We start from the raw sequence: 22,077 nt of genomic DNA, 5'->3' as shown, positions 1-22,077 counted from the left end.
GAAAATTTTTGAAATAAACATTAATTTTTGGTGCTACGCGCAGGACAGCCGTGTTCGATTCAGACAAGTTGATTTCCACCAAAATTATTTCCAATATTTATTTAATATATTATTTTCTTACTCTATATTTTGTTGTATTTTAATATTTTAATTCCACAAAAGTCAAACTAATTTTATTATTGTTTGTGAAATATTGTTTAAACAATTGCATATGTTTAAAAATAATAAACTTTTATTATTTAAGTTAAAATATATTAACAAAGAAAATTTTTGTTAATAAAAGTGTTATTTCAAAGGATAGAGTATGTGTTTTCCTTTTGCAATAAACAATTTATTTATTTATATCGAAATGTAATAAAAATTAAAATGTATCAATCATTATCAAAGGTAATTGGAAGGCCCAATCAAAACAAACTATCCGCTGTCCTGCGCGTAGCACCAATAATTAATGTTTATTTAAAAAAATTCCTGACGCCGTGGTGTTAATCGATTTTAATTTTTCAAAATTGCAAATGAAAGGTACAGTACACTTCTATAAGCAAAAAAATTTTCAACTTGCTACATGCTTTATTTTCAATCCTGTAACATTTTGAAAAAATGATTTTTTTTACGAAAGCTGGATTTCAAAATTTATTTTGCAAAATCTATTAAACCGATCTTAATGAAATATACAATATTGTTTTACTGTATCATATAGTTTTTTACGGTGGAATACGAAGGTCCTAAGTCTAGCATAAATGGTTGAAAAACGTATAATGCGAATACTTGTTTTTGTATGTTTTTTTCACAATTATTGCTATTTTGCAACAAGGGTGACTATTTTTTAAATTTTTAACCAATTCTATATTGTAGGAAATTTAATTGCACAACTTTTATGTCAGTACAACTTTTCTCGAAAATGAATACTTTTAAAGTTATAATCAAAAAACCAAGAAAAAAATCGAATTTTTCCTTAATTTTTTGACATTTTGATTATTTAAACAATTAGTGGAGTCACTGAAGGTGGATATGAGCTATTACCTCCGATTTCGTTGAACCTCCATCGATTTGCATGAAAATTGGTGAGTGGTTAGAAGATATCTCAAAGAACAAAGGTGACATGGTGCCAACTTGCGCTTTTACCCTGGGGGTGGATGCCACCCCTTCTCGTGGGTGAAAATTATTTTATTAAAAATAACCCCATAATTCGATAGAGGGACAAATTTCAAGCAAAATTCGTTATATGAAGTTATTAAAATAAATCAAAATTTTTGAGTTATTAAAGATCAAAAATTTTAATTTTTTTTGAGAAAAATGCATGTTTTTAACCAATTTGTCATCAATAACTCAAAAAGTGTAAGTTTTTACAAAAAAGTTATTATTATCAAAATTGAAGCTAATAAAAAATGAAATAAATCCCTTACTAGAAAAACCTTTTAGTTTTAACTAAAAGTGAGTTATAGGTAATTGAATATATATTTTTTTCGGCGAGTAAAAAACTCTAAGAATTCAAGCTGAAATAACGGGAAATTGATGCATTTTATAATATAAACTTATTAAACATTTGTCAAAGTACTTAAAAATATCTATCAAATAAGCCACTGAACATGTTGAAGGCGTTAAAATTTATGCTTCAAAATTTTTTCAAAATTTATCTTTTAAAAATTTTTCCAAAAGATGTTATTGTTTTTTTTTAATAACTCAGTTCGTGTTTACGATATCAGGTTCATCTAAAAACTGTTTGAAAGCAAATTCCAAGTGCTAGTTAAGCACGTTAAACCTAATCTTCTAAACCCCTTATTTTTTTAAAAAATAAAAGGTTAAATGCCCCCAGTTGCATGTTTCCCACAGCAAAATTTAAGATTTAAACGTATCTATCTCGGTTATTTTTTACCCTGTATAAATAGTAAAACAGGTAAAATATTTGGCACAGAAAAAACTAAAATTTGGTTTTATATAATTTTTTACGTATATTGAGTATTTTTGGAGTTATTATTAAAAGAATATGAGAATTACAATAATTTAAAAAATTATGATTTTTTAAAATTAATCTTTTTTTCAAAACGAACTTTTTTTTAAACCGGTCAAAATGATCGAAAACATTACTTATGCTAATATAAAGAAGTTCTTGTAAGGATTACTATAAATTTTAATTTTTGTGGAAATGGCGTATGTTTTATTTTTCACTTTCTCCTAAACAATTCGAAACGGTTCTTTTATTTTTATTATAACTTGCTTAATTTTAACGCTATTACCTTGTTCTGAAGCTCATTGATAGGTATTTCGAAGTACTTTGACAAATGTTTAGCAGGAATATTTTATACATTGCATCGTTTTCCCGTTATTTAAGCTTGAATACTTAGATTTGAGTACTCATCGAAAAAAATTCAGATTCAATCGCCAATAACTCACTTTGAACTAACATTAGTTTAGTTCTTTATGTGAGGAATATATTAAATTTTTTATTATCTTCCATTTTAGAAATAATAACTTTTTTGTAAAAGCTTATAGTTTTTGATTTATACGTGAAAAACCGATTTTACCGTGAAACATCGACTTTAATAACTCAAAAAGTGTTTATTTATTTTAATAACTTTATATAACAAATTTTGCTTATAATTTGTCCCTCTATGGACTTATGGTATTATTTTTAATAAAATAATTTTCACCCCCAAGAAGGGGTGGCATACACCCCCAGGGTAAAAGCGCAAGCTGACATCATGTCACCTTTGTTCCTTGAGGTATCCTCTAATTACTCACCAATTTTCATGAAAATCGATGGAGGTTCAACGAAATCGGAGGTGAAAACCTTCAGTGACTGCACTAAATGTTCCGGACCTTTTTGTGAGGGAGGATAACTCAAATATCATTATTTGATTTATTTTCAAGCAATTTCTGTAAAAAAATTTGAGTCACCTCTCAACGTCCAAATGTACTAATATTTTTACAGATGCGCCCTGGTCTATTTAGAGTGGACCATGTTTTACGTGGAAGATCAAAACCTAGTGGCTTGTGGGTAATGCAGGGCATGTTATTTTGCCATGCGTTCCATTCTTGCGACCATGCGTTCGTGATGTTGAACTCCTCATGTATCATTCTTGCCGTTTTTAATGGTGGTTTTCTAGAGGGGAGACGGATATTTCGTGCATCCTCGGTATCTTGGTGGATCGGCAGATTTATATTGTTCATGATCTTTTTGTATTCACGTGTAAGTGCGTCAACTCGTTGTAAATGTGGAGGTGGGATGTGACTTAATACTGGAAGCCATTGGGTGGGAGTTGATTTAATTGTACCAGCTATCATCGTCATAGTGCTGTGCAGCTAAGTGTCGACCTTTTTACGTGTGGCCCGTGTAGCCAAACTGGAGCACAATATTCAGCAGTCGAGAAAACAAGGACTAAGGCAGTAGAGCGAAGAGTGGAAGCCGATGCTCCCCAGGTGTTACCGCAGAGCTTCTGTATGATGTTATTTCTTGTACTCAACTTTGGGCAGTTTTTGTTAGATGCTCTTTAAATGCTAACGTTCTGTCTAGTGTTACGCCCAGGTACTTAGGTGTTTTGTTGTGGGTAAGTGTGGTAATTTCAAACCGTATATTGAGTTCCTTTTCAACAAGTTTATTGTTCAGGTGAAAGCAACTAACTTCTGTTTTGGATGCATTTGGTTGAAGTCGCCACTTGCGAAAATATTTGCCCAATATATGTAAGTCTGCCGTCAGAATTTCTTCAGACGTTTCTAGTGTTCTGCATCGTATAGTGAGGGCCCAGTCATCGGCGTATCCGAACTTTCTTGATTGTGTTTCCGGTATATCTGTTAAGTATAAGCTAAATAGTAGTGGAGGGAGCACTTACCCCTGTGGTAGGCTATTCTTGAGTTTCTTTGGTGGGCTGATATCTGTGCCCATCACTACTTGAAACATTCGGTCGTTGAGCATGCTATCTATTAGGCGTGCTATTGGTTTACAGGGGATTGCACGGAGAATTTTGTATATGAGGCCCTCTCTCCATATTTTATCGTAAGCTGCCGAGAGATTAATAAATGCCACTGAAGTTTTAAGTCTTCTTATGAATCCCGCTTTGATGTAGGTGGTGACTGACATTACCTTCCGCGCAGCATCGTTCTGGTGGAAAATCTGCTTGTTCGACTGGGATCACCTGGAACAGTTCTGTGCTGATTCTATTATATGTAAGCCTCTCTAATAGTTTGTAGATGGCAGAGAGAAGCGCAATTGTTCTGTAGTTTTTTAGGTAGTTGATAATATACCTACTGATTTTAGTTTTCGAATAAAAATTTGTGTAATGTGGTTTGTCTGCCACCATCATTGACAACATACGTGAATACATTTTTATAACTACAACATCTAGTTTATTTTATTTTAATTGATTATTTATCACAGTGGAGCGATTGTTGTTACAAGTCGAATTGGAGCTCAAATGGTACCTAAATCATATTACATAAAATATTTTGAACATCTATGTTTAAGTTCGCATATTTCATCTATGTTTTCTTGACGGATTACTTGTAAAGAGTTTTTACCCATATATTTTTATAATATTGTATTTTGGTGGTAAGCATGTTAGATCACGTGAGTACAACCTACAACTTTTCTTAAACCGTAGTCAAAATTTTAAAAACTTCAGGTCATCACTTATTACTTCAGTGAGAAATGAACAATTGATACAAGGGAAAACATATTTATAGGTTGTTGGAATGTACGAACAATGGCGGAAATAAGTAAAGCACATCAGATAGAAATGGGTAGATACAACATAAGCATATTAGGGATCAGTAAAACTAGATGGAATGGGTCAGGACCAAACCAATTACAGAGTGGAACTACTGTCATCTATTCTGGCAAAGATATAAACTCAGACAAAGGAAAAGGGGTGGCATTAATGTTAAATAAAGCATCGGCCCAAGCATTGGTGGAGTGGGAAAATGTCTCTGAGAGAATTACATATATGGGGAAGATTTCAAAGCAAATTTAGAAACTTAATAATAATTAATGTGTATGCCCCAACAAATCAACAAGAAGATGAAACAAAGGAAGAGTTCTACGACCAGATGTATATGTTGCTAGCAAAAATACAAAAAACATATAAACGGGATATAAAAATCGTTTTGGTGGATTGGAACGCCAAAGTAGGATCTAAAAATAATGGAAAGGAACATGTAATGGGGACTCATGGCATGGGAGAAAGGAATGACAATGGTACGAGATTAATAGAACTTTGCTCGACAAACGATATGCTGATTGGTGGAACATTATTCCAACATAAAGATATCCATAAAACAACATGGACGTCACCAGGAGGAAAATTTAAGAACCAAATGGACCACATTCTCATTGAAAAGAAGTGGAAAAATTCCTTACAAGATGTGAGAGCAATGAGAGGAGCCGACTGTGCATCAGACCACGAATTAGCAGAGCTGGGGAGGATTCGAATCACATAGGACTCGAATCCTGAATTCGAATCCTTTTTGAGGATCCGAGGCCGGTGATTCGAATCCATAAAAAAAAAAGATTTGTGATCCGGATTCGTCGAAGAAATCCTAAAGGATCCGTACTCGAATCACCAATGTTATGTTCGGATCCTTTTAGAGATTATACTGCGCCGGCGCGACAAGCTGACTCAAGCTTCGACTTGTCACGAAGTGTAAACAAACACAGATTGAGAGTGAAGACCGAATGCATCGGAGTTTGTAAAAAGTTAGTTATACTGTTATAGTTACAAAATAGAATTAGTAAATAAATTGGTATAATATAAACTATAGATAGACATAATATAAGTGAACGTGTAAAGCTACAGGTAAGTGAAAATCTGTATTATCTATTTTTCTATTTATGCACAATGTACAAATTGAATATGTAGGCGATATCAGTCGACTAAAGGCAAAGGGTAGAGATGGGTATCGCGAGTACTCGAAGTTTGAAAAACATCAATGTTTTGTTAAAAGTAAAGTTAGTAAATAAGGTATACCCTATTCCACGAACATACGCTTGTTTTGAATTACTTCGACAACGAATATTTTACTGTGCAAAATAAGAAGAACGAAAGTTAATTGGAAATTACATTGTTGTTTATTGGAATAATTATTAGCGCCATTTACTTTCGTATTTCTTATGTTGCACAGTAAAATATTCGTTGTCGAAGTAATCCAAAACAGGCGTATGTTCGTGGAATGGCCCATATCTCTGTATCTAGTATCTACTGATTTGTCATCATGAACCAAAGAAGAAATAGGTTGAAACCAGATATGGCATCAAAATTAACTTTTTGAACTTAAAATTTGAAATTTTGCGGAGGTATAAATTTAATATACAAAAGTATAATTATAGTCTTGATTTCAAAAATCCATGTATGTAATGTAATTTATAATGTAAGTAGTCTGTTTTAGTCTTCAGCAAAATTAAATTACACCGGTTAGAAAATGGTATTATTTATTAAAAATCAAATGTGAAAAAACATCGATGTTTTCACAACGAAGTTTTTTTACCTATCGATGTTTTTAATTTCGATAACCATCGATATGAAACATCGATGTTTTTAAGTTCGATACCCATCCCTACTAAACACCTAAACGGATATACAGTATGTTAACTTTTTGATTGTGACTCCAGGCGAGTGGTCTAGAAAAACAATCCTGTTTAATAGAGAAAAATAAAATATTAAAACTGACCCACTACTGGTACTGGTAGGGAGTGTAACCATGTTATAACAGGCTGTTTTTATTCCTCTTATGTCCCAATATAATTATTGTTCACCATCGAAAAATATATGATTGTATGTAATCTTATCCATTCTATGAAATCTACCAGTACAGTTCATTATTTAGTGCTCAGCCGACTATTTTTTAAATTAGTGACAATTGTGTGAAACTAAATGTTAGTACACTTTTTAGTTATTAAATAATTCAAAATGAGTTATTTCTGTGAAGAATATAATTATATATACGTGTTTTTTTTTAATTTTGAAAAACTTCATTGTTTCTGAGTTTCTGAAGGAGTCAAGTTCACGCACATAATGTCACGCAAATGACATACCCTACTTATTCTGATACTCTGTAGTTCTTTACGAGTTTCTTCATGAAAATAGAGCATTGATTTATTAATATCAAATGTTATACTTAGTCATTAGGTAATTACTACTATAACCAATGTGAAAGATACATTTTTCTTTCAGGAATATATTACTAATGTCTTCAGAATCTTCAAAACAACCTTCTGGTGAAGATGACAGTAGAAAAGATCCATTTGTTTCATTATCGGATCAAGAACCATCGTACTGTACTGAATCAGCTGACTCTGAAGACGATGAAATAATTGAAACACCAAGAAAACCCAAAAAAAGGATCGAATAACAAAACTGTATGATATTTTCGAAAAAAAGGAAGAGCAAAGTGTCAAAAGTGGTAATGTCGTTGCTGAAAATCCTCCAGTAGAAAATTCTAAAATTGATTTTGAAAGATTTGAAAGTATCTCGGTATTGGATGGAAAATATTTCAAGATTTGCAAAATGAAGAATGACAATGATGTCGAAGCAAACTGTCAGCTCTGTTTTCCGATCATAAAGAAAATGAACGGGAGTCTTAATTCATCATCTAACTTCATCAGACATATAAAAAGAGTTCATCCTGAAAAACTAGAAGATTATAAGCGGTATAAACAATCTAAGAGAAATTCGAAATTAAACAAAAGGTGCCACACTATAACTGATCCTGAAGGACCATCGACGGCATCGACTAGTGCCAGTAGCCATAAGCAACCTAGACTAATGCAGACACTTCTAGGCAGCGGAAACGTTAGGGTTGACCAAGCTAATTTTGAAAAACGGGTGGTAAATTTTATTTTAGGTACAATGTCTGCTATAACATTATAGAACATGAAAGTTTCTTGGCACTTTTTCAAGGAATGAATGTTAAAGTTCCATAAAGAAAAACAATTATGAAAAAAATCAATCAAAATTATAATGAAAATATGTGTCATATTAGAGAAAAATTAAGAAATACTCGCTTTTTATGTACGACAGCTGATATTTGGTGTAACAAGAAACGAAGTTTTCTTGGGGTTACCGTGCATTGGATCGAAGAAAACTTGGTTAGAGGATCTGCTGCAATTGCCTGTAAACGATTTAAAGGCGCACACACTTACAGACATATTGGCGAAATGCTTGAAAATATAAACTTGCAGTTTGGTTTAACAGAAAAAATGGTTGGAACAATTACAGATAATGGAAGCAACTTCGTTAAAGTATTTGAACAATACCACATAACCAATGATGAAGAGGAAGCGATAAATGCAGATGATATATTTCAGGTAATAAATATAAATGAAGAGAAAGACACGGAACTTTTGGAGAATGACGATATGGATGTCGATTCAGCTGAACAGTTCACTTTACCCAAACATTTCCGATGTGCCAGCCATACACTAAATTTAATAGCCACAACGGATTAAAAAATTTAATTAAAGAAAATGCAGTTCTGCGAAAGCGCCATACTGCAGCATTTCAAAAATGTAACCTGCTTTGGAATAAAGCTAATAGACCAAAATCAAATGAAATTATTCAGAACATTTTAGGGCACACACTTAGCCGTCCAGGTATTACTCGATAGAATTCACTTTACGATTCTGTAAAGCAAATTCTAAAAGAAAAGGTCAAGCTCAATACACTTTTTAAGAAACTGGAACTGGAACCATTTAAAGGGACTGAACTTTTATTTTTAGAAGATTATTGTATGGTAATGGAACCTCTAGCCCATACATTGGATTTTCTTCAAGGAGAGCACGCGAACAACTCATTTTTTGGGTTCTTGTTACCGAGTTTATTATCTCTAATAAATAAATATGAAAAAAAGTAGCGGTCCGTACCACATACAAATATGGAGGTGAATACATAGCCAAAATGTGCCTCGACAACCTGAGAAGAAGATTTGCTGACATACTGTCGCTTAATTGTAAAGAAGTCATAATTGCAGCCGTTTTAATTCCTCAATTTAAATTCAGATGGTATAATATCGTAAAGTATCCTACATATACTAAAGAGGATATAAAAAAGTTTATTATAGACGCAGCTAGAGACTTAGACGATTCAAACTATGATTTCTTATCAGATGAGAGTGACACAACCAAATTAGACCAATTCTTTGATTTCAGTGACGACAAGGTCAGTACAGCCTCCAATATTAAATAACGACAGTGAAATGGCAAGAAACTCCTCCCAATCATCATCTGTACCAAAAAGTAAAACATCTTCAAAAATTGAACTGGAGCTGTTGAGGTATTTAGAAGATAAAAGAAATAATATACATATTATTAATGAATGTCCTACACTTAAAAAAATTTTCATAAAATTTAACACTTGCCTTCCTTCGTCTGGTGCAGTCGAACGATTATTTTCATTTGCAGGTATAATCGCCCAAGAAGCAATTGGACGTAATATTACGACGTCTTAACGTTGGATTAAATGCCCCAACGTTAATACGCGACGTTGCGACGACGGTCAGAAAACCGCTATTTGCACCTAAGTGGGGAATAGAAATACGGGTTGCCTCGACGTCCCCCTCTCGACTTCTCAGCTCGAGATATTTTATCGTCAAATTACGTTAGTTTTTAGGACTTTGGTCTTGTAAAGTAATAGTATAAAATTCTCTACCACAGAAGTACGGCCGACACACTTCATTTTTACCAAATAAGTTAATAATCTTGGAGGATATTAAATCATCAGAAACTAAGATGCATGACGGCCTCTTGATACTTATTTAAGTAGGTTCCTACTATATTCAGAATATAACCTAAGTGACTTGTATAATTATTTTATTAATAATCTGCCTCATTGCATAATGCGGTCGAAAATTTACAAACGCAAAGAAGTGTACTGTTAAACTAGGTATAAAAATTGCTAAAAACTGATAGCGCCTCAGAAATTTACAGGTTAAATCAAACAAAACGGTAAAAATAGAAATAACCATCGTAATTAAAAAAACATATTATTATGTCTAGACCCATACAAAATTATCCTTGATTTATATATAAACAACATTCGTTAATTAAAATCAAATATTCATTAAAATCTAGCAAAAAAATTGCCAAACATTATGTTTCAAAAAATGGCCTGAGCCGTGGCGATCTTTCATTAATGGCGGATTTGACTCGCGACCTAAATTGCACTACATTTTAACTGATTTGGACAAGGACACCCCCTGCCGATCTTTAGTATAACCTATTTTTACCTTGCACACCTCGAATTTACCTATTGGTATACCTAATACGTCCTAAAGTAAGCGCAAACAACCTGGTCTTGACGACAGACTCACGACGACCGGTCGTCGTCGTGAACACACCTTAATCTGGTGGACGATTTGAGATTGACATTTGACCCGACGTCTCTTGAACGTTGTTAGTATAACACCCGACGTCTCCTGATCGTTGGGTTCGATACTAATAAATACTCTGTAATCCCCGACGTTGAGCAGTCGTTAAATGTCTTCCAGTAAATTACATTGTAGTATAGAGGTTATACCTGACGTCAGCTTAACGTTAAACCTTAACCTAATAATTAACGTTGGTATTCTCAACGTTGGATTGTCGTTGTCGTCTTCCCGAAAAATACGTCTACCATACTCGATAAAACACCAACGTCCTCTGAACGTTGGCATCTATCCTAAAAAAATACGTTGTAATTTCCGACGTTGAGTAGTCCTTGATGTATGCCACTTAATTGCACTTGTACTACAGACAGGTTAAGACCAACGTCAGCTTAACGTCAAACCTTATCCTAATAATTGACGTCGTTATTCCCGATATCGGTTGGTCATCAGATTATATTACTTATTAGCAGCAACGTTGGTCCATAGGAAAAACAGACGTTGTCCTTGCTTAAGGCTTATTGTGAACCAATTTTGTCCTTAAATTTAACGTCCCATTAGGACAAAATTGGTTGCAGGTCGTAAAATTGCTACTTGGGCGACGCACCTCGAAGGAATGGCCTGACAGACGAAAATTTTGAAATTTTGGTGCTATGTAAGGCCAACCAAAAGAAATATTTTTAAAAACTATAAGTTTTTTAAAATTATATTTTATGTTTATTATTTTTGTTCACTTTTTTGTTGTTTGTTGTTGTTGTTCTGTTTATAAATAAAGTGTATTTTTTGTAGATTTTTATTTATTTATGGTCCATATTCATAGGTTATTGCCAGTGCAAAAAATATTCATAGGGAGTATGTGGCTCAGTGGTCCGTATTTAGAGTCAGGACTTTCGGATCCATGGTTTCCGGGTTCTAGTCCTGTTGGTGACGGGGTTTTTCTGATTAATTTAATTAATTAAAAACTAATTATGTTACATAGTCCTTAGGTAGGATTCTCCACTCGATTATTCATTGTTAGGTTCTAATTAACAGTCCTGTTCCTAAAGTGTCACCGGGAAAGAGTAACCAATCCTACACAAAACACACGTTATAAAAAAGTTAAACCAAACTGAGAGTGGCTAAATGGACAGAATCTATTTTTATATCATTTTTATGCATGTCATGGTGAGTAATAGATAGACAGAAGACAGTATTAGATTAGGAATCATACATCATTACACTGATATGATCCGTGATTCGTCATCCGAAAAATGGACTCGAATCACGTGATTCGAATCCTTGTTTTTTAGTAAAAAGGATTCGGACTCGGATCCGTGATTCCTATCATATCTCGTGATTCGGATCCGTGATTCGAATCCTTTTTTTGAGGACTCGTCCCAGCTCTGCGAATTAGTGAGAGCAAAAATAAAAATTAGCCTCAAGGCTAATTATAAATCAAACAAAAAACATAGAAAATTCAATACAAATAAATTAAGAGACTCTAGCATAACAAACAAATACCAACAAACATTGGAGAGGCATGTGGGGAACTTGGAACAAGTAGGAAAATCTAGCATTGAAGGTATATGGGAAATATATAAAAACGCGTACATGGAAGCAGGGAAAGAGATATTAGGGTGCAAGGAGAAAGCTGATCAACCATGGATAACGCTGGACGCTAAAACAAAAATCAAGGAAAGACGAGCAATCAAAACTGAATTGATCAAAACAACAAACCCGATAAAACAAAAAGAAATGCAGGAAAAATACACAGAAAAAAATAAAGAAGTTAAAAAACAAGCCAGAACAGATAAAAGGCTGTATATGGAACAGGTGGCAGAAAAAGCAGAAGAAGCAGCGATAATACATGATACAAGGACACTTTACTCAATAACCAAAGAAATTAAAGGGAGCAAGAGCCAGCAAAGAACAAAACTAATGGGGAAAGAGGGAGAAACACTCACAACTCAAAAAGAAATTGCCCAAAGATGGACACAATTCTTCGCAGAACTCTATGAAGAAGGACTTGAATCACAAATAGAGAAGGAAGAAACAGAGAGAAACGAAACATTAATCATAAGAAACGACGAATTTACGAAGGACGAAATAAGGTATGCTATAAACCTTTTAAAAAACGACAAAGCAGCTGGTGTTGATAGAATTCCCGCAGAACTGATAAAATCACACTTAAACTTCTCAGTGGATATGTACTACTTACTATTTAAAAAAATTTGGAACGAGGAAAAGATACCAAAAGATTGGGGTGAACGAGTTATAATAAAGCTAACAAAGAAAGGAAATCTGACACTATGCGAAAACTGGAGACCAATCACTCTTCTCACTGTAGCTACCAAAATAATGGCCAGAATAATATTGGAGAGAATTAAAGATCCCATAAATGAAAAATTAAGAATTAACCAAATAGGATTCAGACCGAACAGTTCCTGTATTGACCATATAAATACCCTAAGAATCATCCTGGAACAATCAGCGGAAATGAATCAGGAAGTTTATATCAACTTTGTAGACTTCGAAAAAGCGTTTGATTCAATAAATCGTAATATGATGTGGAGGATATTAAAACTCTATGGAATACCAAACAAATATATAAGAGTAATAAGGCTTTTCTACGACGAATGTTTTGCCAGAGTTGAACATGAAGGGGAACTATCCCAACAAATAAGCATCAAAAAAGGAGTAAGACAGGGCTGTGTCTTGTCACCGACATTGTTTATAATAGTCATAGATTGGATAATGAAACAAACTGAAGATAAAAAAACAGGTATACAATGGTCACCATTTACAAAACTAGAGGATCTAGAGTTCGCTGACGACATATGTCTCATAACATCAAACAGACAACACATGCAAAACAAAATCACCAGATTGAACAACATAGCAAAAACAACCCGCTTAAAAATAAATCCCAAAAAAACGAAAATACTATCAAATGGGGAAACGAACGGAAACAATATATATTTGGAAGGGAAACAAATAGAAGAAGTAAAAGACTTCTGTTATTTGGGCAGTCTGCTAAACACAACAGGAGGCACAGAAAAGGACATAACATAAAGAACAAGCTTTGCACAAAACGCTTTCAACTCTTTGCGCAAGATATTGGCCTCGACAAACATCAGCAGAAGAACAAAGCTACGATTATTTGAAACTAATGTAAAGTCTGTCCTGTTATATGGAGCAGAAACATGGAAACACCATAAAAAATTCTTTCAGAAAATACAATCCTTCATTAACAGGTGCCTATGTATTATACTGAGAATATTTTGGCCAAACAAAATTACTAATGACGAATTGCGGAGAATAACAAATGAAGAAAGGATAGAACATACAATAAAAAACGGAAATGGAAGTGGATAGGACACACCTTACGAAAACCAGCAACAAATATTGCTAGACAAGCTCTACATTACAATGCTCAAGGCAAAAGAAGAATGGGTAGACCACCTTATACGTGGAGAAGAACAATAGAGAAAGAACTCAAAGAAAATAATTTAACATGGAACGATGCAAAAAAGATAGCAAAAAACAGAAGAGAATGGAGAAAATTAGTAAACAAAATTGGACGGAACTCAACAGATGATGCGTGGGACTAGCAACCTCACCACCATTCCTCATGCTACTTGAAACACCGCAAGGTGCCTTTTGCTCCACTTGGAGATGTATGATTATGATGAGAAATGAACAAATTTGCGTTTTCAATTTCAGTTCATTTGTTACAGGTCTTATTTATGCAGTTCGTGTTGGAGGCATACTTTTACGTTATTTCCTTTAAGCTTCTTCTTCTTCTGGTTCCTATCTGTTTCAGTTGTTGGAAATCATATTGGCAATCATAGCCTTGCTCGCTGCGGCTCGAAACAGTTCCGTTGAAGTTTTCTTAAACCATGTTCTCAAATTCCACAGCCATGATATTCTCCTTCTACCGGGTCCTCGCTTACCTTTGACTTTACCTTACAATATGGACTGCAGCAGGGAGTAACGGTGCTGATTTCTCATAACGTGTCCAAGATACTGTAGTTTTATGCGTTTGATGGTAAACAAAATCTCCGATTCCTTCTTCATTTTTTCTAGAACTTCCTTATACGTGGTCCTTGCTGTCCAGGATATTCTCAGCATTCTTCTATAGAGCCACATGTCAAGCGCTTCAATTTTTTTAATAGTGGCCTCTGTAAGCGCCCATGCCTCTGCTCCGTACAATAATATAGAGAAAACCTAACATCTCAAATGTCTCATTTTTGTATATGTTGTGGCTTTTGAAGATGGCGCTCATTTTGTTAAAAACCGTTCTTGCCTTTCCTGTGCGGCACTTTATTTCCTGTACGTTATTCCACTGCTGATTTATAATAGTTCGCAGGTAGCAATACTGTTTTTCGCTCTATCTGCATTCCATTAATGTACAAATGAGCCCCGTTTATATGTACAAGTGAGCTCCATTTGTTTGGTTTTTCTGGTATTAATGTTTAGTCCGTACTGTGTCTTTAAGCTTACTTGTGTCCATTGTAGGAATTCTTTGACATGTTTTAGTGTTTTTATTATGAGTGTAATCCTGGTACTCCAAACACGTCCTGGGTTGTGGTATGAGCTATGTCTAATGTCTATGTCTATAAACGGCAGACCAGGCAAGGTATGGGGCGCTCTGTGTATCGAGGTGTAACGCCAATATTAAGCATTGAGTGGTATAGCCATCTCTGTCTGTCATATGAGCGGTATCGCTTAGTAACAAGAGATATACATATCACCGATCGATTGCCCGCGCGTTACGCTTTTTTGGTCAGTATGCCTTGTCTATCCTTAATATGTCCATTTGAGACATATTAAAGACCACAGGTATGAGACCACGTTTTCTCTGGAATATGTTTCGTGGCTTTAACACCATTACAGTACCTTTCGTTTATTATTTATTATTAACAGTCTTAGTCTATGTGGTTTCTAACTACTTTCTCTTATGTATCTGCGGGCGATCGCTATGTATACAGTCGTCCAATTGGTAGCTGAAAAAATATATTAATAGATGTGCAAAATTGTAATAGATTTATTCATTGCGACTTCCCAGACTATAGTTTCCTACAAACTTTTCAGTTTGCCCTTTTCAAATTTTTAGTCAATTAACTGAAATATATTACATACAGTTTTATTCTTCAAACAGGTATATTCATATAACTAAATATTCTCTTTATTAAAAACGTTTCCTTAAAGAACTAACACATTTATAAATTAAATTTCAGGTGGAACCACCATCACTACCACTCTTCTCCAACACTGGAGCGATTCCGAAGACGTCACGCAGCTTCGAGCAGCCGAGGTTAAACCGAGACAAATCGAAGTCCGACCGAAGCTCGCACAGCTTAGACGTAAGCTCGATTAGCTTCGACAGAAGATGCTCCATTCCCGAAGAAGACCGGGGTTCGCCAGTTTACATACATTTGGACGAGACTAGAATAACCGCGCCTCTGCTGGAGGGTCTTAAAAGTTCGGACGTTTGATAGTTTGTGATAACGGTTTGTTTGTTAGCAATCTATTTTTGTACATTTAAGGAGATAAACGGCTACTTCTTGGTGCTTCACATTGCGGACTAGCGTATGAGAGATTTCCGAATATTTTCTGTAGCCCTTGAATTGTATATTTTTGATAACAATAATTATTTTTTAGTCCAGTCACTAGAGATTTGACCTCTTAAAACTATACGAACAAGCAGAAAGTTGCAAAAAACTTTGTCACTCCTATCTCCGGGCTCCCTTTAAAACCCACGGGTAGGGATAATGGAAACCATTGAGTTACCAAGAATCTGCAGGCAGTAGAAAAAAATATTTCAAACAAGAAAATTTCTTGTCTCAAGTGTAGCTGATATAATTTTCAACAAATTGTTTATTAGCACTTTTTGTGTGGAATCCAACGTTATTTCATAAACGACGCTTAAAGAGACCAGCGTGATTTTAAATGACAGTTAGGTACGCGCTAAATCATTTTTTAAATAAAATTTGTAGCAACACGATTGTAAAAATTTGATATTTTTTTTGTCACTATCCTCTAAATAAAAATCAAAACCATTTTTATCACTATCCTATCAAAAGGTGAAGACTACAACTTAAATTTTTGCATTTTGGAAATGCTTCATGTTATTGCCAAAACTCAAAATGGAACTTTAATGTTATAAGGTTTAAGGGTTGGTCTTTAATAATAGAAATTATATATAGCGACCGGTCAACAGAAGTGATGAATTTTCGCAAAAAAAATAATGGCCGAGTTGCACGACGTTTATTTATTTAAAAACTTTACAGAAATTGACTTTACCTGCGGCAAAACGCGAAGACTCTACACGAAAGAGGCATTGTTCACCATTAAAACGCATTTTGATTTTTGTCGATAGGATACTCTGATCATAAGATATCGAATTTTTACGATCGCCTCGAGTGAATAAAAATGTAATTTAAAAATTATATTTAATTAAATATTATGGTAGATGAGCCCAAGCGGGGATTTTTGCAGTTACTCGAGCGCGTCAGATTATTACATGGGGAGAAACCTTGTACCCTGAAAATGTACCTCTACCATATATTGGCTCTTAATGCAGGGTAGTCAGTTAAGGGAGGGCCGAAAAAAATCTATCCTTAGAAAAACTAGAAATCGTCAGATTAAGATAAGGTAAGTTAAGTACATGCAAGACAGTCTTTATTTCAAAAATCTGACGATTTGAGCGAGGCGTAAAGAGATAGGTGAGTCTCAAAGTATCACAAGAAAAAAGCGAATATTTTGCGAAATTAATGACAGATCGAAAAACTAAAAAATACGTACTCAGTATTTTTCAAAAATCTATCGACCGATACCAAACACAACATCCCACGGAGATGGGTGCGGGGTAAATTTAATATTTTAAATACGAATCCCGCGATATTTCGCGAAATAAACATCAGATCGAAAAACTGAAAAATACACTTATTCAATATTTTTGAAAAATCTATCGAATGGCACCAAACACGACCCCCCCCCCCACGAAGATGGGATGGGGAGTTACTTTAAAATGGGAGCCCCTATTTTTTATTGCAGATTTGGATTCCTTACCTAAAAATAAGTAACTTTTATTCGAGAAATTTTTTCGAATTATGGATAGATGGCGATATAATCTAAAAAAACGATTGTTGGAAAGGGAAAATTAAATTAAAAATGGAAAGTCCCCACTTAAATGGAAAACTTTACATAACTTTTTTTGCTTTAAGGACCAACCCTTCACAACCCAATAGGTCCCCAAACCGCTGGAGTGACTGCACATTTAGCATACTTTGCTCTCCTTCCATTACGCATGCGTAATATATTTAAAATCACTGGTCGATTCAATCTTTGTTTCTTAAAAAACAGTTCATGGCCCACTAAAAATGCTACATTCAATTTCAAAAGTGTTTATTCTACACATTTTTAATCAAAATTGTTTCAGCTATATTTTTGCTTGTTTGAAACATTTTTACTACGGCGATTTTTGGCAAATCATTGTTTTCTGTCGTCACCCCATTCGCCTTCAGCTCACACATACGAGGGAGTTATAGTAGGAAGCCCGTTATAGCCCAATAAATGACCGTTTTGGAGTGTAATTTCCAGTGGCAACTCCGAATTGCATGAAAATTTGGATTTAGGTTCTACGTACCCTCCACTTCAAAGTTGAATTTGTGCCGTTGGTTGCTTTTACTTGGGGGGTGATATTTACCCCTTCTCCCCCCTTTTTAAAGTTGGCCCCTTTTTTTGTGGTAAAAAAATCGTGAAAACCTCCCTCCATTTAGCACCCTAAATGAAATTAGTCGTTTATCTTTACCATTTATTTTAACTGTATGTGTATTGTTTATATGATCTGTAAGTTTGATTGGTTTGAAGGACTTATTTTTGAAAACATTTGGTTTTATAGTAAAATAAAATTTTCTAAAAATCTTTGAAAAATTTCATTTTTTCAAAATAACTTAAAAAGTATTAGTGATGAGAAAAATCTTAAAGAGTAAAAAAATGTATATTTTTCTATTATAAATATGCTAGTTTTATTTTGTTTCTCCCTAAGACAAAAATTGGTTAAGATATGGCTGTTCAAAATTTGCATACGCTCGTGAATAGTGACCCATTCAAGCTTTCTCAATGATAACCCTTTCAAAAATAAACACTTTAAACCGGTGAGACTGACAGATCATATAAAAATAGATAGGTAAGTAAATTGTTTGTAAAGCGGTAGCGATTAATTTCATTTGGGGAGCTAAACACGGCGAAATTTTCATGATGTTTTACAAAAAAAAAAGAGGGCCAACTTTATTTTGAGCGTAACTCGCTTATTTTTAATGCTAAGACTTTTGTTTAAAAATTGGAACAAAGCTTTTTATAAACACTTTAAAAAAGTTTAAATATCTTTTTCCCGAAAAGTGCTTAATTTTTCGGTGATTTCACCTTGAATTATTCGATTTGTAATTAGACGAATAAGAACGTATTTTTCATGAGGTACTTTGTTTTTATTTGATCGATAGACTTTACTGATAGACCATTTTTGGGGTTTTTTATAAGCTACACTTTTGCTAAGGATATTTTTTTCGACAAAATATTTAATTTTTGAGTTATTTGCGAAAAACCGTCTGAAAACGTAGTTTTTTGTCGAAAAATCAACATTTTAAATGGCAAATAACTCGAAAAGTATTGACTTAAGTAAAAAACTCTATAGAACAAAAGTTGCTTAAAATCAGTCAATTTATCCATTTCCGGTCTTATCTTGAACGTATGTTTTTTCACCCCCGGGAAGGGGTGACTGTCACCCCCCAAGTAAAAGGCAACCAACGGCACAATTTCAACTTTGAAGTGGAGGGTAAGTAGAATCTAAATCCAAATTTTCATGCAATTCGGAGTTGCCCCTGAAAATTACACGGTATCGCCGAATTTCCCGTTCATTTACTGGACTATTAGTAGGATTGGCAAACTTTTTTGCACCTTTTTTAGGATTCCAAACTTGACATTATTAGGAATATTCAGCTTGTTGGTGTGATTTTTAGAGCTTCAGTAGCATTTCAGTAGCACAATACGAGACTGGAATATTTTGAAAATGATTGAATTAATTATTGTTAAATTAGTATGAAAACGACGAGATAGTTGATATTCAATGTTATTTCTTTTAAAAATATAAAAATATATAAATGTACGGTAACAGATCTTAATCTTTTAGTTAATTATGACATTATTTTTAATAACTGTGTAGTTTAGCACAAACACATATTTAGACATCAGCTTGCACAACTAAAGGTTTATTTAAACTAACAAAATATCCAAAGAAAATATGCAAGCAATAGAACATAATGAAAATATATTAAAAAGTTAACGAAATAGCAAAAGGACGGAAATATTTGCAAACTCAAGATTTGAAAGAGAATATGCAGCAGTAAAAATCTCCTTGATAAATTAGACAAATATGAAAGAAAACTATTAAAATAGAAGATCCTCAAACGACTTTCGAAGTAAGAAAGTACATAAATATTATGAGTGGGTAGCGGTAGTTGACATAATCAAAATGGTATAAAAAGTTCATTATGCGCAGTATAAAATCTAGAATTTTGTCATTATAGTCTAAGAGCTGGGAGCAGATTTTGCTCGTGATAAGTGATATGGACAAACTATACGGGGATATGTTGAATTAATTCTGTACATGACTTTACCCAACGGGCGGAAACCAGAGTGGACGACGAGGGTAGTTATAAGCGGTCAAATTCGCGGTTTTTATTATTTTTTTTGACGCTAATGATAGAGGTAGTGCAACAAAATTTGGAAATAAGTAGTTCATAATGTAACTAAGCCAAATCTCCAAGGGCGGAACGCTACGTTTTGGACAAAGGGGTGGGGGCATGGGTGAATATAAAAATTATAAGGGGTTTTTGTAATGTTCGTGATCTAGATAGTACACCAAAATTTGGGAATAAGTAGATTATGACATAACTAAGTAAAATCTCCAGGGGCGGAACGCTGCGTGGCCGACAAATGGGTGGGGACAGAGGTGAATATATAAATTATAAGGGGTTTTTCGTGACGTTCGTGATCGAAATAGTACGCCAAAAATTTGGGAATAAGTAGATGATGACATTACTAAGTAAAATCTCCAGGTGCGGAACGCTACGTGGGAGACAAAGGGTGGCGGGCTGGGATCCGTTTTTTGTTCCCCACGCAGCGTTTCGTCCCTGGAGATTTTGCGCAGTTACGTCATAATCTACGTATTCCCAAATTTTGGTGCACTATCTCCATCATGAGCGCCACAAAAAACAATAAAAAAACTGCGATTTTGACCTCTTATAACTATCCTCGTCCGCCTCTCTGGTTTCCGCCTCTGGAGATTTTACTTAGTTATGTCATGGTCTACTTATTCCCAAATTTTGGTGCACTATCTCGATCCTGAAAGTCACAAAAAACCCCTTATAATTTTTATATCTACTCCTGCCACCACCCCTTTGTCGGTTACGCAGCGTTCCACCCCTGGAGATTTTACTTAGTTACGTCATGACCTACTTATTTCCAAATTTTGTTGCACTATCTTTATCATGAGCCTCACAAAAAAATAAACACCGCTACTTTGACCCCTTATAACTACCCTCGTCCCCACTCTGGTTTCCGCCCATTGGGTAAAGTTATATACACAACTAATTCAGCATATTCCCGTATAGTTTGTCTATATTACTTATCATGAGCAAAATCCGCTTCTATCTCTCTGACTATTAAGCAAGAGATAAAATAAACTAAGATTTCTGGTCTAACGGCTCGTTGGCGTCCAATCATTGTTACCTAGAAGGCAAGAGATTTTTTACCTAGAAGGCAAGCATGAATGAATACATGTCATTTATACATCGGTGAGGCTTACACCTCTTCAAGGTGGATTGGGGATTTGCAAGAGTGTATTCAGGATGAACTAGCAACTGTACTCTGCTGGTGGAGCGGGGGTTAGAAGGTGGTTAACTGTAGCTTATAAGTTATGTGAGGACATAAGTTGAAAGAATATCTGCAATAAAACCAACCGTAAGCGAAAGGTACCTCTGATGTTATCTTATCATTAGTTACATACATTGGAGAGATCAGCTTTGTGGGATGCAGCTTCTGTTATCTGCTATATATAATATAAAAGAGGAATTTCTTCCAGCATGTTTGTAATACTTATCAGAAAGTTCGTTTCTGGCCAATTGTAGCAGATTGTCTGGAGAGAAGGGAACTTTGTTTCTGGCTCGCCTGATAATCTGATAAGTATATGACCACTCGGTGGCTACTATTAAATTATAAGGTATAGGAAATTTCAAAAAAATGGAAACACTGGATGGGAGAGAAAAAGTGAAAAAAAAGTGAGAAAATGGAACAATATGATTCGTGACCATCTATAGTGTGTAAGATGTAAGCCCGAACTTCAGTCAAAAAATATATTAGGGTATAAAAATACAAGAGTGTAAGTCAATTAAAAATTGGGCAATTATTTTCTCAGTAAATTTAAGAAGTACCAAAATTATATTTTTTTCTTATTCAAGGGCTTTCACAGAAATATTCATTATATGTTTGTATATACATACAAAAACTAGATTATTAATGATAAGAAATAAAATACCTAAAAACATTTATGTCCTTCTCATTGGTTGATAAGTAAACAATATAAGGATCACCGAGAAAAGCTATCAATTTTATTCGTTATTAGTTATTCGTTAAGAGCATATGCACAAAATTTCGGACCAATGCTTTTTAAATGCATTTATTTTTTTCGAA

The 22,077-nt window shown here is 34.3% G+C and overlaps 1 protein-coding gene across 1 annotated transcript in view; it reads left to right on the top strand.

Annotated features, from left to right (window-relative positions):
- The window catches only part of LOC114327294 (uncharacterized), a 33,396-nt gene extending 15,195 nt beyond the window's left edge, over window positions 1-18,201 (top strand). Inside the window, exon 3 of the mRNA XM_050644791.1 lies at window positions 15,564-18,201. Within this exon, the coding sequence (XP_050500748.1) occupies window positions 15,564-15,821 (258 nt within the window). The 3' untranslated portion in view covers window positions 15,822-18,201. The remainder of the gene's footprint in view (window positions 1-15,563) is intronic.
- The last annotated feature ends 3,876 nt before the right edge of the window (window positions 18,202-22,077 follow it).

The sequence above is a fragment of the Diabrotica virgifera genome, chromosome 2 (assembly GCF_917563875.1).
Source record: "Diabrotica virgifera virgifera chromosome 2, PGI_DIABVI_V3a".
NCBI lineage: Eukaryota > Metazoa > Arthropoda > Insecta > Coleoptera > Chrysomelidae > Diabrotica > Diabrotica virgifera.
The sequence above is the reverse complement of the archived record's forward strand: the minus strand, read 5'-3'. Positions and strand labels throughout refer to the sequence as shown.